We start from the raw sequence: 16,641 nt of genomic DNA, 5'->3' as shown, positions 1-16,641 counted from the left end.
ATGCATCAAAAAACATACTGTGGCTGATATTTGAGAGCTGAAGTGAAAAGAAAAGAGGAGCTTACAACTGCCAGAGGCTGGATTTCTTCTTCTCTGGAAGAGCTGGGTTCTCCTTTGATGCCCTGAAACAGACAATTCACTTTGAATCAAATGCCTTTGATGGGGTTTTACAGTCACTGCCTGTGTGTGTGTGTGTGTGTGTGTGTGTGTGTGTGTGTGTGTGTGTGTGTGTGTGTGTGTGTGTGTGTGTGTGTGTGTGCGTGTTAAGGATCAAGCGAAGGGAACCAGGGGATTGTATTCAATTGCAACAGTGCATTATGATCAAATAATAGCAGTGTATAGAAAGTTTAACAAATAATGGCAGGGATAACACTCTTAACTTGAAATTAGGGCTAAATGATTAACTGTTTTTATATCAAAGAGAGCAATTTTCTGGCAACACAACAAAAAAGAAATCGTTGCTTTGTCTGTTAATATGGTCTATGCATGCTGGCGTCTGTACTACTTACACTTGGCCAAAGATGGTTTTGTGGAAGAAGAAACATCACTCTGTGTATCGTATTTGATGTTGAAAAAAAAAAAAGGAGTTGTGGGCTGTCTTTTTTCTATTCATAAAAGACTAACAGAGTGGCGAGTCTTCTACTGCAGAAACCATCTAGGCTATCGCCTCACATTAGTTATCGAATAGATTTATCAGAATCTACCGGTTAAACTTAGACCACATTTTTAGGCTTATCACCTTAAAACTCTAATCTTTACAGTAAGGTTGACTCAATAAAATGTCCTTACTATCATTACTGGCCCTCTTCTGTACAGTATGCCGAATATCATGCTTATATGAGAATACCATTGAGTAATGTCCAGTATTCCACTAATGTTATAATTTTTTATTTATTTTTTTCCTTTACTTATTCAGGGAAGGTTCACTGAGAGGAAACCTCTCTTTTGCAGGAACGCCCTGATCACATTCACACAGTTACACATTCGCACCTGGAAGCTGCCCGGTACAACCACAGTCTGATCTGCTGGCCACTGAGCAGCTCCACTGGAGCCGTTGGGGTTAAGGGCCTTGCTCAAGGGCACCTCAGTGGTGGTGGTCACTTTCCCCACCCAGATTTTATCCTGTCGGTCTGGGGATTGAACCGACGACGTACAGGTCACAAACTTGCTTCTTTAACCTTTACGCCACCACTGCCACTATTTAATACATGTGAGCTAAATCAATTATTTTTCTTTAGACAAATAGGTAAATTGACTTTACCTAACTGGGTTGACCTATTGATGTACAATAGATACATGTGTGATTATTCAAGGTGCAATCATATCGTTTTTTAATACCATGTAGAACACGAATACAGGCCTGGTCAGAAAAACTGCAATAAGATATTTTCCACTATTTGTTCAGCCCTGCAGTGCTGCCTCTGTTCCTCCTCTCTTACCGGATCATCTCCGTCCATCTGACAGCCTCCTGCAGCTCCATTAGCCTCTCCTTATACTGGTTTCTCTCCATCAGGACTCTGGCCATCTCCACCCTGGTGAAGCGCTTCCTCTGGGCTGTAGGCACATCGCTCTGCAGGCACAACACCAGCATAAGTCCACTGAACCACTATTCAATACATATACATATTATATGTAACGCATGCTCACATTGGCCTTTTATTTCAAATCAGACGATGAATATGATGGCCATGAAGTAGGGGTGTAAAGATTCACCGATCCAAATCAGTATCCGGTTGTATTATCACAGATACGGCTACATCGATACGCTGACCCCTGCATCGGTCCACTCTAAATGGACCAAGATTCGGCGATGGCCCGGTTCTAACTTTACGAATCGGTTGACTAAAGGTTTGCTGTCAATTCAACGAAGCTGCTGCGGTGTGCGCAATGCTGTTGAAAGAGACGGGTGGTGTGTGTTTAATGTGTGACTGAGACAAAAGCCTCACCATTTGTGGGATGGCAGGGATCAGCCAATCTGTGCCTTTGTTTGGGTTTGCAGAAAAAAAACGTGCCGACTAGACTGCTAGGTTTCGTTTTTGGAGTTAGCAGTGAAAGTGGCAGAGAGAGGAATACGTGGCGGATATTGTAAATTGTAATAGCTGCGGTCTGTGAGTAATCCGTCCATGTGCGTGTTCATAAACACGTGAGTAGACTGGTATCAATACATATTAAGCTTTTTAAGGGGAACACTAAAGGCTTTATTGCTGTGGCATTAAAATATAAATATTTATAGAGAAATTTAAAATCAGGTTCAACATTTACAGTAGGTACCATTCCTCAACAAAAGTTGTTGAATGCTTTTACTGCTCTAATCCATACAGGTGTATCACACACTCAGATCACATTAAATATCAAAAGACTCACATCATCCTCGTTGTTGTCATTCTTGACCTTGTTTTTGGAGGCCTCGAGCTCTGCTCGAATCCTGCAATTGAGTACACAAATTATAATCCGCAACCATGTTCATACAGACTTACACAGACTAGATATAACAATAGACTGGAAGGCAGTTAGTGTTGCCTATTGTGTTTTGAAGCCAAAGTCCAAACCAACTCACTTCTTGAGTTCATCTTCCAATTCTTTGTTCTTGTCCTCCAGTTTGGTCTTGGCCTGAGTGACAGCCTTTAGCTCGCCTTGCAGACCCTCCTTCTCACAAGTCAGTTCATCCATTTGCGCTATCAGGTCATTTTTCACCACGTTCAAAGCATTTCTGAAAACAAATAAACATGCATATCAACATACTGGACATTCTAATGGGATATCTAAATTAAACACAAGGTGGCAGCATTGTCCTGTTTCTCAACAATGCAAGGGGGACATTTCTGTTTTTATGTATTCATGAAATTGCTTTTTTTAACCTCATAATCAATATCAATCTTTGTAATAAAGTGCAACAAGGCGCAGACCAAAAAATAGTAGCACCTCTTGGAAAAGGGTTCTAACTGAAGAAACGTAATCACAGTTACCGAAGTGGTTCATGTTAGTTTCAATACCAATAAACAGCATTCGTTAGCCATTAAATGTCTAGCAATTGGTGCTTTGATGTGCAAAATTTTAAATCAAATGAGAAAAATAACAGAACTCCAATAAGTAATTTGTATCCAAACTGCAGGCATCAGTAGACACTGCAAATTGATATGTCTGGGTAACAGAAATTTCGTAACCATATGCCAAACACAAAGGGCATTATCAAGAAACGATAACAACAAGCATATACAGAATAAATAGGGAAGCTAATGCCGGTATTTGGCATGTAACCTTACATAACCCACTAAAGCAGCAATGTCTGCAATTTACTTCAGTGTTAAAAGTCTTTTTTTTTATTAAATTGGCTGTACTCTATATTCAGAACATTAATATGGCAGTACACAACTATTTGCTATGTAATGGAGTGCATCATTAGCACAGAATAAAAATCACACTCCCTCTGTGTGTGTTTGTTGTATTCTGAGTTTGTCTGTTCTTTGTTTTAATAGCCAGTCGGGCAGCACGTGTATGGGAGTGCTTTGTGAGTGCCTTGTGCCTCTGTATCTGACGCTAAGGGCCGGGACAAAGCGCGGGTATTTAACGAGCTGGGGAACGGTCTGTGAGAGTCATGTTGAGGTAGTCTTCTAAATATCGAGTACAGCCCCTTTCGTGCGTTTGCCATTTTTCTGGCTGCTTAAATATACACGTGGGGCAGAGATGGCTTCAGAGAAGAGGTTACGATTACTAACTTGGTCTCCAGCAGCTGGGCGTTCTCTTGGATGAGATGTTCAACTTCCCGACCCATGCCTGAAAATAATCACCCATAATGTGAATACAGAATGTTCTGAATCTTATCATGTGCTCCATCGTGAAAGGAAAATCACATCAATAAAGACGCATTTCTTATGTCTATCCTACACACCAACATATTGTTCTCTCAGTCTTACCTAGAAATTTGTAGTCTGAGAGTCATGCAAGAGATGATGCAAATCAGAAAGAGGTTTATGACACCGCAAGTAAGTTAAATTGGCTCGTTTGAACTAAATCTGAAGTCTATAGTATTACTGCCCTTCTCAACACAGTGGCACTATTTACTATTCTGCACATCCATAAGGAAGGGAGGGAACTGAAAGTGAACCCAGAATCAAGAACACAAATGATGATAATAAGGAGCTGGTAGATAGATCTTCGGGGAATTCATTGATACACACCAGAAAATTCATCTGTGAGGATAAAAGCCCGACAGCCAAAGAAAAGACAATTCAGAAAATTCAACAGGGGAAGAAAGCAGTTTGTAAAAGTAGAGATGATGATGAAATTATAACATCAAGTCAGGAGGCTTCTTACCCAGCATGTCGGCTCCTTCATCCATGTCTCCTATCAGGTCGTTCCCTGCAGACGACAGCTCCTCAAACAGAGAATCAGTGTTGCGGTCAAACGCTAGATTCTCTATGCCACCTTTAGCTGGTGTGCTGGGTGGACAGATAAGGTAGGGGGAGGAAATTGATATATAATATCGCAATCATACATGTGAACACAGCTTTTACTTTTAACGCTATTTTTTAACACTTTAGTACAAATGGATACCAACTGGGATGATGTGTATTAGTTGGGATGAATCATTCTGAATCTATGTTTTTTCATATTGTCAACAAATTCAATGAATATACCATAACCAACAATGAATTGTTTCTACTAACAAATACTACCTAATATATTGCAACTTATTCCTCTGTGACTTAAAGCTCCACTGCTGTCCAAAAACTATTAAAAACACATTAATGAACCAGTGAAAAAAAAAAAGGGGGGGAGGAGACAATATATTGTTTAAATATGGGGATCCCGGGAAGGGGGGGGTCTCAGATCATAGGATATGATTAAAACATACTGACGCATCGTTGGTTTTGGTCTTCTCATGGGACTTGTCAGACATATACCGTATAATGCCTTATCCTTTAACGTTTTCCTAATTGTAGGGTAATGATGATAAAACATCTAATCATCATTCCTGTACCTTGTTCCTAAGCAGCCATCGTGGTGCATGTCCAGCTCGGGAGTGGACTCTATGATGGCCTGCACCTCAGAGCTCTCCTGGTTGTGTGCTCCATCTAATATAGCCAGCAGAGATACAAAGAAGAGGAATGAGCGAGCCAGTACACTCAAAACGGCGGATAGATGATGTTAAAGTGCTACTAGTCCTGTGTTAACATTACAGACATAGGTGTATATACACTCACCTAAAGGATTAGTAGGAACACCTGTAAGATTTCTCGTTAAAGAAATGATCTAATCAACCAATCACATGGCAGCTACTTTAATGCATTTAGGGGTGTCGTCCAGGTCTAGACAATCTCCTGAACTCCAAACTGAATGTCAGAATGGGAAAGAAAGGTGATCTAAGCAACTTTGAGCGTGGCATGGTTGTTGGTGCCAGAGGGGCTGATTTGAGTATTTCACAATCTGCTCAGTTACTGGGATTCTCACGCACAACCATTTCTAGGATTTACAAAGAATGGTCTGAAAAAGGAAAAACATCCAGTATGCTGCAGTCCTCTGGGCGAAAATGCCTTGTTGATGGTAGAGGTCAGAGGAGAATGGGCCAAGTGATTCAAGCTGATAGAAGATCAACTTTGACTCAAATAAACACTTGTTACAACCGAGGTATGCAGCAAAGCATTTGTGAAGCCACAACACGAACAACCTTGAGGCGGATGGGCTACACCAGCAGAAGACCCCACCGAGTACCACTAAAAATAGGAAAATGAGGCTACAATTTGCACAAGCACACCAAAATTGGACAGTTGAAGACTGGAAAAATGTTGCCTGGTCTGATGAGTCTCGATATCTGTTACATATCTGTTGAGACATTCAGATGGTAAAGTGAGAATTTGGCGTAAACAGAATGAGAACATGGATCTGTCATTCCTTGTTACCACTGGGCAGGCTGGTGGTGGTGGTGTAATGGTGTGGGGAATGTTTTATTGTAACACTTTAGGCCCCTTAGTACCAATTGGGCATCGCTTAAATGACACAGCCTACCTGAGCATTGTTCTGACCATGTCCATCCTTTTATGACCACCATGTACCCATCCTCTGATGGCTACTTCCAGCAGGATAATGCACCATGTCACAAAGCTCAAATCATTTCAAATTGGTTTCTTGAACATGACAATGAGTTCACTGTACTAAAATGGCCCCCACAGTCACCAGATCTCGACCCAATAAAACATCTTTGAGATGTGGTGGAACGGGAGCTTCATGCCCTGGATGTGCAGCCTACGAATCTCCATCAACTGCAAGATGCTATCCTATGAATATGGGCCAACATTTCTAAAGAATGCTTCCAGCACCTTGTTGAATCAATGCCACCAAGAATTAAGGCAGTTCTGAAGGCGAAACGGGGTCAAACTCGGCATTAGTAGGATGTTCCTAATAATCCTTTAGGTGAGTGTAGGTGTTTTAACTGCAGTACTAACCATCACCTTTGAGGGGTGTAGTGGCAGAGTCCTGACCATCATATCCAAGCTCACCCTGCTGTCCTTTCACAGCTGCAATGTCCTTACTGCTCTTTGGTTTTCCAAGGTTCCCGTCTAGGTTCTTGAGCCCATCTGAAACTTCCTGGTCCACAGACTCCATGGCAATATCCAAAGCAGCAATAGACGCAGGTGTGACAGAGGCAGACCTTATTCCGGTGGACAATCTATCATGAGGAGATAGTGGTGTGGTGGACTGAGAGTTAGCACTGTCTGTAGATGTGGGGGTGTTTGATTTAAAGGAACCACCCTGAGAGGACATGGGGGTGTCGGATTTGGAACCTCCAGCTTGTAAAGATACAGGAGTTCCACTTTTGGAGACACTTCCCCGGTTGTTTGGAGTACTGGACTTGGAGCCCCCACGGTTTGAACCAGCCAATTCATCCTTAAGACGGAGGAGGAGGAGGAGGAGGAGGAGGAGGAGGGGAGAAGAAGAGAGTCAGGGGATAACAAGGAAAACAAAAAGGTAAAACTATGATCTTCATGAAGTCAACAATACATGTCTACTTGTTAAACATTATCAACCTCCAACACGTTAAGCTGTAAATACAGTTAATGTGCAGCACATTTGTATAAATGCAAACCAAACAAAATAACACAAAGTATAAACTAAACAAATAAAACAAAAGTGGGATCAAGCCAAAAAAAAAAAAATACACTATTCCCAAAGTAGATTAAAAAAGATAAACACTCAAAGTTGACATTAATTTTGTAAATTGTAGCTTGACAAAAGAATCTTAATTCAAGGTCCAATGGCTAGCTTCTTCCTGAGCAAGTGGACCTTGAATGAGGATTCTTCTAACTGAGGAATCTTCCAGAAAACTACATTAGCACATACATCTACCTTCCTTTTGTTTACATCAAATGAATGAAAATTAAAACAAACAGGGCTCACCTTACCATGCAGCTAAAACCAACACAAACATCACAACATGCAACCAGGACACTCCATGTTTCACAAATCATATTCGTTATGGCAATGTATAACCACAATCAAAATTAGGTTTGGGTGTCAAAACAGCCTTAAAAAAAGGCATGTCAATCCTGACAGTTTTAAGAAGTTATGAGCCCATGCTCCGTCTCAAATAGACCTTTTTCACAGCAGACATTTTGACTTGTCATAGCAGGAAATGCAAAGGAGAAACAAATTTCATTAGCAATAGCTTAGTTGCATTGACTGTCCCAGTAAGCCACTAGCTTTGGCTAAACATACAATAGGCAGTGCCCTATCCTGGGTTAAGAATGCTTACACCAGGCACTGCAAGAAAAAGGCTAGGAGAATCATTAAGGATCCAAATCACCCAGGTAACAACTAGGATCCCAAATGAGAACACTGGCTAGGACTGCCCCCCACCCCTCATAACACACACATATATGTATAATTATTACTCATTATATGTTTGAATGCATAAATTGTAGGAACTTAAATAATTAAATTAAACTGATGAATAAAATTGACTTATTAATGATCACATAAATGGAATGCAGCCTTTTTAATGTTATCAAATATAAAAATATGTGCTTTTCCTGCTATGACATCCCCAAAAAAAGAAATTCTGTTGCTTTTAAAGAGGACCTAATATGCTCATTTCAGGTTTATACATGCATTTTGTGTTTTTTTTTTTCATTCTGCCCATAGCTGCTGCACTTATGGTGTTTTTTCCATTACATGGTACCTGCAATTGAACATGTTTCAGCAGGAATGTGAGCTGAAATTGGGGAGAAATTAACAACACCTGCAATCAAAACCACAGGTTTCCCTGGGCTTACCATGCAGCTACATATAGCAGTGTATGTAATGCAAACACTGCAGTACCGTGCCTGGAGCAGATGACCATATAAACAAATCCGGCACAGATTGACGGCACCTCGAGAGTGGAGAGTAGAATTTTTTTTGAAAGAGGAGTGTTCAGAATCGTCTGAAACCTGAGGGGGTTGCTCACAGTGATTTTTCTTATTATTATTTCTTTTTTACATAAGTTTACCTCATTATTTGAAGCTTTGGCCACCTATGAACATCCTAAATTGTAACTTTATATTTATGGGACAGAAAAAAAGAAAAAGCATAATAGGTCTCCTTTAAAAAAGCAACATACATTTAGTCAGCTGAATATATGGTCAGCATCAAGCAGTTTCAATTAGATATGCGGTATAGCCAGTTTGTTAGCACCGTTGGATTTAATCACACTACACACTAAATCTGCAACACAACTACTAAACCAGATAAGTTGTTGCTGTGGTTAGAGGTTCTCCATGGGTGACAGACAAGTCTACCTGGTCCTGATCAGCCTTCTGATTGGGCAAATTCTCCTGCGATCTTTCACCTTCCACTTTGCTTGAGGAGAACTGTCCCTCAAACTGAGGGTATATTAAAGACCTTGATTATTAATATTTCCTAACATTCATTCCTTAAAACTATTTTAAGCAAAAAAAAATAAAAATAACACAGCTAACAACCAAGGCTATATGTAATATATAGGGATGTTGCAACAACTCAAAGGAACAGGAAAAATATGTTTTAATTAGAACTGATCTGAATGTGTCCAAGAAAATAAAGCAAAGGTGTGGGGAAAGCTTGAACTCCATGAGTGAACTGTGTAGCGAGCAGTATTTATGGCTTCTTCTGGTGTGCACGGTGACCTGCTGGTTAGAGGCTGTATTCTAAATGAAAATGAGTAGGATATACAGTTCAATCAATCACTCTAAGGTTTCATCAGCTCTTAGAACCCCCCCGGTGGCACGCAGAATTGCTAACACTGTATTGTTGTGATACATTAATGCCAGCGGCTTAGTCCTATAAATAGCACAGTGCCTGATGGAAAAGCAACAATCAGGACAACAACAAAGCATCCATACAGATCCTTTGCTCACCTTGAAAATAGACAAGAATTTAATGTAGGGCTGTGCAATATGGAGAAAATCAGATATCCCTTGTTATTATTGATCATATACCTTCAAATTGATATTTTGCGATGATATCGTTGGGTTGTATAACATAATAGAACAGCTCGAACAGTCTGGTAAGTTCAGAAAATTACATAATTTCATTTGTAATGCTCCCTTTCAAACCAGGAAAAGACAACACTTACCGTATAACAATATTACGATATCCAAAATCTAAAACCATATCTAGTCTCATATCACAATATAGATATAAAAATCGATATACTGTATATTACCCAGCCCTTCTTCAAAGATTTCACAGACATTAAATGAGATACTATTAGAGAATTAAGCTTTCTCTATACTGTTTTTTCTCAAATGTATTCCCTTTTCTAGTGTCCGGTTCATCTGTGTGAACACTGATGGGAGTATTTCCTTTCTTGTCTGCATGCTGCCATCACTCTTTTGTTGTTACAGTAGCACTCAGCAAACACACACACACACACACACACACCTTCCCATGGTGAGAGGGAAGAGATCATTAACCGTGAATCTTTGGAAAATGTCAAGTCAGAGGACAAAACACAAAGGAAAGGCACTGCAGTATATCTTCACTGAGGGTTGCCTGGTAAGACTGTGTGTGTAAAAGTTGTGAGAAAGACGTACGCCTATATTGTACTCAGGGTGAGATAAGAATTATCATTCACATTTGCTGCCAGTAATGAAACAAGTCCTGATAACGTGGGTCAAAATAACGGTTATGAAAACTCAAACCTTAGTCTTACAATTTCCATCTGACCCTGTACTAGTGTAATAACAGCAAATGAATACTTATTAGGTGGTCATTAATATGCATGATGGAGCCTTGCTTGCAGCATGGTTTCCAACAGCAACAATGTGAAGACACTCTGTCTTTCCACCCTCCCTTGAGGTTAAAGGCAGGCCCCCGAATGGTACCACTTCCTCTGATTGCTGGGCTCCAAGCCACCCCCTTACACACAAGCTGCTGCTAAAAATTCTGGACACACTGAACAATCCTTTCTCTCTGAATAGAAATGTACTAGTTCTTTGGTGTTTGCTAGCCTTTAGTGCTTGCATTTTGTTTCCTCAGCCTTATTTAATTGAACTGGGCATGATGTCACTATTCTGATCCGTGGGAAGCTCTACTAGCCAACTTCAGACAGTAACTTTACACTTTATAACTAGTGATATAAAGACCTCTTTCTTTTTAATTCTTTAAGACTTCAAAAGCAGGACCAATGTGTGCGAGTGTAGCTGTGTGTCATACCTTGAGGCTGGTGTTGGACCGCGGATGGCTAATGTTGTATCTCCATGGCTCTGAAGGGGTGTCCACAGATTCCCTCTGGAGGTCAGGGGTCATACCATCAGTCCCAGGAAGTTGGAATATGCCCATGGAGATAGGACGCTCCTTTCTGGATACAGAGACAAAAGAAAGGAGGGATGATTCAAAAGAAGAAAAAAAAGAGCAATTCTGAAACCAAGGAATACAAAAAGTGCCTGAGAGATTGGCCTGTTGGTTAAGTTATTCTTACGTAATTAGAACAGACAGAAATCTAGACCAAGAGTCTACAGCCATTCTAGCGGCTCTATAAGGGCTGTACTCAGGCACAGCGGTGCTTTGAATTAAATTCTAATGTCACCATGCTCACAATGACAATGCTAACATGAAATGTTAACCATGGTCACCATCTTAGTTTAGCATGTTAGCATGCTAACATTTTCTATAAAGTATAGAAGAGGCTGATTGGGATGTCATTGTAGGTACATACAAAGTATTGGACAAATTGCAATTTTGACCGTGATAATGACAACTCTAAAAGAAAAAGTTAGGGGTTTGCCAAAGTTATGACAATTTCTCCTGAGAGGAGCATGAATGTGGGCGTGTACTAAATGTCTGATCAATCCATCCATTAAAACCACAAATGTCAACTTCATGATGGTGCCAGAGGAGAAGACAGGGGATCAACAAAGTCAGTAGGATACATCATCTGGGAACCATGAATGTCTGCACAAAGTTGTTGTTGCACTCCCATCTCACAGATGTTAAGATACAGTTTTAGCTTTGTCCAATTTGTTTTTCCTCCATGATTTTTCAGTATTTTGAAGATCTAATGTTACCACCTACCTTCCCTTCTAAATACAATAACTGTTGCCCTGGTGTTTATCAGTGGATAAGGGAAAACTTTGACCGACTGGTAGTGCTAAGGGAGAATAACAAAGTCATTAGGATTCATCCTCTGGGTACAAAGGATGTTTGTAGTGAATTCTGTGCCAAGACGACAGACCAACATTGCCATCCCTAGAGCAACACTGCTAGTCTGCCTGATTGCTTTGGGAGTAAATAAGACCTTAAGCGGGGAAAGCAGTCCTGACAACAGCATGGTGAAAGAACATGTGATTTGTACTGTGCAATAAAAAGTGCAAGGTACGGAATATATTGCATACTATATAAACCAGGTTGGAGATGTTCTCATTAGTTTGAATGTGTTGGCCCTCTCTCTCCTACAGAGAGACTGACACTTGGTAGAAAAGGCTGTAGTGTGAAGTGATGAATAAAGTTTGGTGCAACAGCTATTGTACTTCACTAAGGCTGAACTCATTTACACGACGTGTTATACATTTCATTTGCTTTTGCTAAATTTAAACGGGCAGGCATTTTAATTTGCCCATTTTTCAGTGCCGTGGAAGCAGAACAGCATAACGTAATCAGTTAGACCAAACAAAACAGAATGTGTGATGTGAGTCAAGACTTCACAGAGAGGTGTTGTAGCAAAGACTCCCTTGGGACAGTTTGGCACTGAAGTGGTAGGAAGAGAAATAAAACCCATAAACTCCACTACCTCCCACCTATTAGCTTAGGCAATAACACACATCCAATTAGGTCTGTGTGTATCTCTATGACTGGAGATGCATTCTGCCATGTGCGTCATTAGAAGGAGGCCAGCTGAGAGACACAAAGAGGCAAGGAAACATCCCACAGCTCTTATATTAAAACTCACAAACTAGCTCACTCTTGCATGGAGGTGTTCATTTTCAAACTCCCATTTCACAACAACTCTAATCACTGAAAGTCCAATGATATTCAGGAATGCATAGGAACACACGGAAATAAATACAATGCACTCTCCACTGCATCAGACCAGGTACACACCAGCAGTTATCCTCACTCCAGTGGCTAGGTAGAAAAAAAAAAAAAAAAATTGTACAGTCGAGCACAACAATGGCTGCCACTGAAAAGAGAAGCCGGCAGGCAGCGATGAAAAGCAGCAGCCCAAAAACAATGGACACGCCACCATATTGAGAGGTCACATGCAGGCCACTGATGGTGACCAATGCTGCCTTTTGTTATTTGAACTGAGGGGTGAGGAAAAAAAAAAAAAAAAAAAAAAACTCACAGTCCTCCACCACTGTTTCATCTGGGGAAAAGATGTTAATTAAATTATGAGAATAATCGTGCAACAGCTATAAACTCTCAAAATTAAAATATCTAAGGTGGTGTAGTCTTTCAGATATTCCTGTCTCTCTTGACCTACTTTTAGAGTGCAGTCTCATACTGTCTGACTATAACACACCCACATGGCAGCAACACTACGACTGCATGGCTATAAACAGGCATTATCGACATAGACACAGATTACAGCTGGGAAGATACATACATTTAGCGCACACACACACACACACACACACACACACACACACACAATACCTGCTGGCTCTGGGTAAGGAGGGTAAGGAAGGCAGGGCAGGTAAGCCGCCGGTAGAGACAGAGTAGTGAACCAGCAGCAGCACTGACAGAGAGACTAGTACAGCAGAGTTGATGACCACCGCTCCCCCTACAAAGCCAAAAACAAACAGCAGCATACACCCGGGGCTCATGGCCCCCCCAGATCATGGCCCAGTGTCTTAACCAGGAGGTTGAGGGGCACAGACGATGACAGCAGATGAGGTGGAGATCACTGAAGCGCCAATTTCACCTTGGCAGACCTCTGATTGGACATTACCCACTGTAAGTATATCTACAGCAGTAGAGCAGTGAGCTCTGTATACTGCAGCTCAACTGTGAGGCAGACAGAGAGTGGGAGCAGGTCAAAGCAGACAAAACAGTAATCCTGGTGGCTTGAGCAGCAGTGATTGATTGAAGCAGAGCAGCAGCACACGGAGCAGAGCAGTAGATCGTCCACAGCGAGCAGGAAGAGGCTGGCAGCAGCTCCTCTCCTCCAGTGTCTTCCTACAGCAGGTGATAACTGGTTTCCTTCCTCCTTCACTCTACTTATCCTCTGGTGAGTTGCGACTGAGCTGACACTGTGCAGTGTCGAACACTCCGCTCTCCCTCTCTCACTCTGATGGCAACCAACCCCCCCTCCCTCTACATCTCCCTCTCTCTTTTGGGTGCTGAGGCAGCTCGTTTCGTATGCCTTCTCTCAGGCTGCAGCTTATTGGCTGCAACACAGGAAGACTGATCAAAAAGTGCGTGTGTGTGTGTGTGTGTGTGTGTGTGTGTGTGTGTGTGTGTGTGTGTGTGTGTGTGTGTGTGTGTGTGTGTGTGTGTTTGGCAGTGTGTCTGCATTAACTGCAGGGATAGTGAAGAGCTAGGAGATACAGGGGGCTGCCTGAATGCACAAATACATTCCGTGGTCAATTAAAATATACATGACAGTGCCATTCTTTTAACCACCAGTCACTCCTCTTGGAACTGTTTCATGTTTTGTCAATGCCACAGTGATAACACATTTCTACAAACTAAACTTTACGTTAAATAGTGGCATTTATCATATCATTACGGACACACCAATTTCCCTCACAGGTGCAGCCAACTGGTTCTATCAGTTGCATAATAAGTTGAACGGAGAGATTATCCAACAGCTGTTGGATGTTCACTTTTTTGGCAACAAGAGTCAGCTCACGTCTCTGTGAGGCTGTGCTTGAGCTAAATGCGCTAAAATCCTCACAATGACAATGCTAACATGCTGATGTTTAGCAGGATTTAGAATGTTCACTATCTTTGTTTAGCATGTTAGCATTTGCTGATTAGCTCCCAACATAAAGAACAGCTGAGGGTGTGAAAAATGTCATTAGTTTTGCAGGTATTGGGGCATAAACATAAACCCTATTAATTAGACAAATATAAATTTTGACCTGATGGTGACGCTAGAGGAACAGTCAAACAATGACCAAAGTTATTAAAGGGGGTCGTGAAAGTTAGTACCATTTCATGGCAATCCATCCAACAGTTGTTAGGACGTTGCACTCTAAGCAAAAATATATGAAACTCAAGGTGGTGCTAGATAAGAAGTCTGGGGATCACCACAGTCATTGGGGTTCATCCTCTGACCATGAATGTCTGTAAAAACAATTGCGTGGCAATCGATACAATAGTTGTCCAGATATTTCAGCCTGGAACAAAGTGGTTGACTGACCAAATGACAACATTGCCAGTACAAGAGCCATGCTGCTAGTGTGGCTAAAAGAAAACACATCGGTAGGACAAACACACATTTCCCAAAAACAATATTGTTGAATAGAACCAATCAGGATACAATGAATTGTCCACTGAAATACTGAAAACCCCTCACAAATATATGACACAGCTGTAAATGTGCCTAGAGCCGGCCCTTCTCAAAAACTCAGGAGAGCCTGTGCATACAATAACTGTTGCCCTGGTGTTTACCAGAATGGATAACAAAAAGCCACTGGTGAAAAAAAAGATATACAACATCTGAACTAGTGTTTACCATAAGGCAAGTGGAAGACATTGAGACTAAGTGAAAGAAAGAAGGACCATTGAGCCTTTTGACCACTGTACTTAACGCTTTATTAGTAAAAACCAAACACTACCCATTAGCATAACCAAACATCACGGAAGCATCATGCTGTGGATGTGCTTCTCTGCGCCTTTGGAAGGCTTGGGAAGGTAGGCGGTAACATTAGATCTTCAAAATACTGAAAACTCATGGAGGAAAAACTAATTGGACAAAGCTACAACTGGTACTTGCTGACACAAGGCTGAACCAGTATCTCTGCATAAACCACACCTTGACTCTAAAATGGGGGTGCTGACCTCTTGGTCCCCTGCAGGTGGCATAATCTGCTCTGCAAGTGAGTTATCCACAAAATTCATCATCCTATTGATGGAGATTACTCTGACAACAGTCAACCTACAGCCTGGATTTACAAAACATCCACAGCATCCTCTTTGCCACTGAGTTCCAGTTGAATTCCTTCCTTTAGTTTATAATGAAGGTTATTCATTCACTATTCATAAAAATCGCAGTTGGAGTTTAATTTATTTCATAAGGTTTACCTGCAGTTAGTGTCAATATCTTAAAACAAAACTGAATATCACTCTACACTTAAAATCAAGAAAATTCATCAACAACCTTCAAACTGTCCACTGGCTGATTTTTTATTAAAAATCCCTGATACCAATTACATAACAATCCGTTTGCATATACTGATTTAACAATCAGTATTGACATTGCGTCGAGAGCCGTCTCATTGATTAAACTGCTGTTAAAAGTCCAAATGGATCTTCGAAGACTTTGCTATATGGACATTTTAAGTCAAAGTGTTTATAAGACTGACGAATGATGTAGGTTTCGGGTGAACATAGTGACTTTGTTTAGAATTAACAAACCCAGTATGGGGGGAGGGAGGGAGAGACGGAGACGGAGACAGAGACAGAGACAGAGACAGAGACAGAGAGAGAGAGAGAGAGAGAGAGAGAGAGAGAGAGACCGGTGTGGTTGGGTTGTCTCACCGTGTTCTGGCTGATGTGCCTGTATCTGAGGAATCTGCTGCTGTGACCGCATGTTGGTGTTTAGTTCGCTCCAGGTGCTCCATGTAGCTGTGGATCATCTGGAGGGTATGCAACACACAGGGAGTCATGGAATTAGTTCAAATTCAATGTTCTTATTATTCTTATTATTTTGCAATCTGGATAATACAGATTTGTTTCATGTTTTATTATGCTGTATTAAAATCTACTCTGGAATTATGTGTAAAAGACTCCCCAAAGAGCCTGTACTTAAAGGATTCAGAAAAAAAATATATGAATGTGTTACTATCAAACTTGTATTTGATTATAAATGGTCACGAGAACTCTTACCACCAGTAACCGTCATTGGTAACTCACATATGAGGTATATTGTGTCCAGGCACAGCTGTGACAGTCAAACACACAATAATGTAGATGTAGCAACAGTGTGTAAGTGACAACTTTTATTAGTCTTTCATCTTC

General features: G+C 41.0%; 1 protein-coding gene across 7 annotated transcripts in view; it reads right to left on the bottom strand.

Annotated features, from left to right (window-relative positions):
• The window catches only part of spag9b (sperm associated antigen 9b), a 45,569-nt gene that overhangs the window by 9,904 nt on the left and 19,024 nt on the right, over positions 1-16,641 (bottom strand). For 2 of the 7 annotated variants that reach the window (XM_028567041.1, XM_028567039.1), the window contains exons 4-14: positions 16,162-16,259; positions 10,672-10,816; positions 8,775-8,858; positions 6,444-6,885; positions 4,982-5,075; positions 4,315-4,439; positions 3,717-3,774; positions 2,558-2,710; positions 2,365-2,425; positions 1,440-1,570; positions 66-122 (exon numbers count right to left, since the gene is read on the bottom strand). In XM_028567041.1, the coding sequence (XP_028422842.1) occupies positions 66-122; positions 1,440-1,570; positions 2,365-2,425; positions 2,558-2,710; positions 3,717-3,774; positions 4,315-4,439; positions 4,982-5,075; positions 6,444-6,885; positions 8,775-8,858; positions 10,672-10,816; positions 16,162-16,259 (1,448 nt within the window). Of the gene's footprint in view, positions 1-64; positions 123-1,439; positions 1,571-2,364; positions 2,426-2,557; positions 2,711-3,716; positions 3,775-4,314; positions 4,440-4,981; positions 5,076-6,443; positions 6,886-8,774; positions 8,859-10,671; positions 10,817-13,110; positions 13,602-16,161; positions 16,260-16,641 lie in introns of those variants that run through there. The other 5 variants (XM_028567040.1, XM_028567042.1, XM_028567046.1 and 2 more) reach the window with 5 other exon arrangements.

This window comes from Perca flavescens, chromosome 21 (assembly GCF_004354835.1).
Source record: "Perca flavescens isolate YP-PL-M2 chromosome 21, PFLA_1.0, whole genome shotgun sequence".
In the NCBI taxonomy this organism is placed as follows: Eukaryota; Metazoa; Chordata; class Actinopteri; order Perciformes; family Percidae; genus Perca; species Perca flavescens.
The sequence above is the reverse complement of the archived record's forward strand: the minus strand, read 5'-3'. Positions and strand labels throughout refer to the sequence as shown.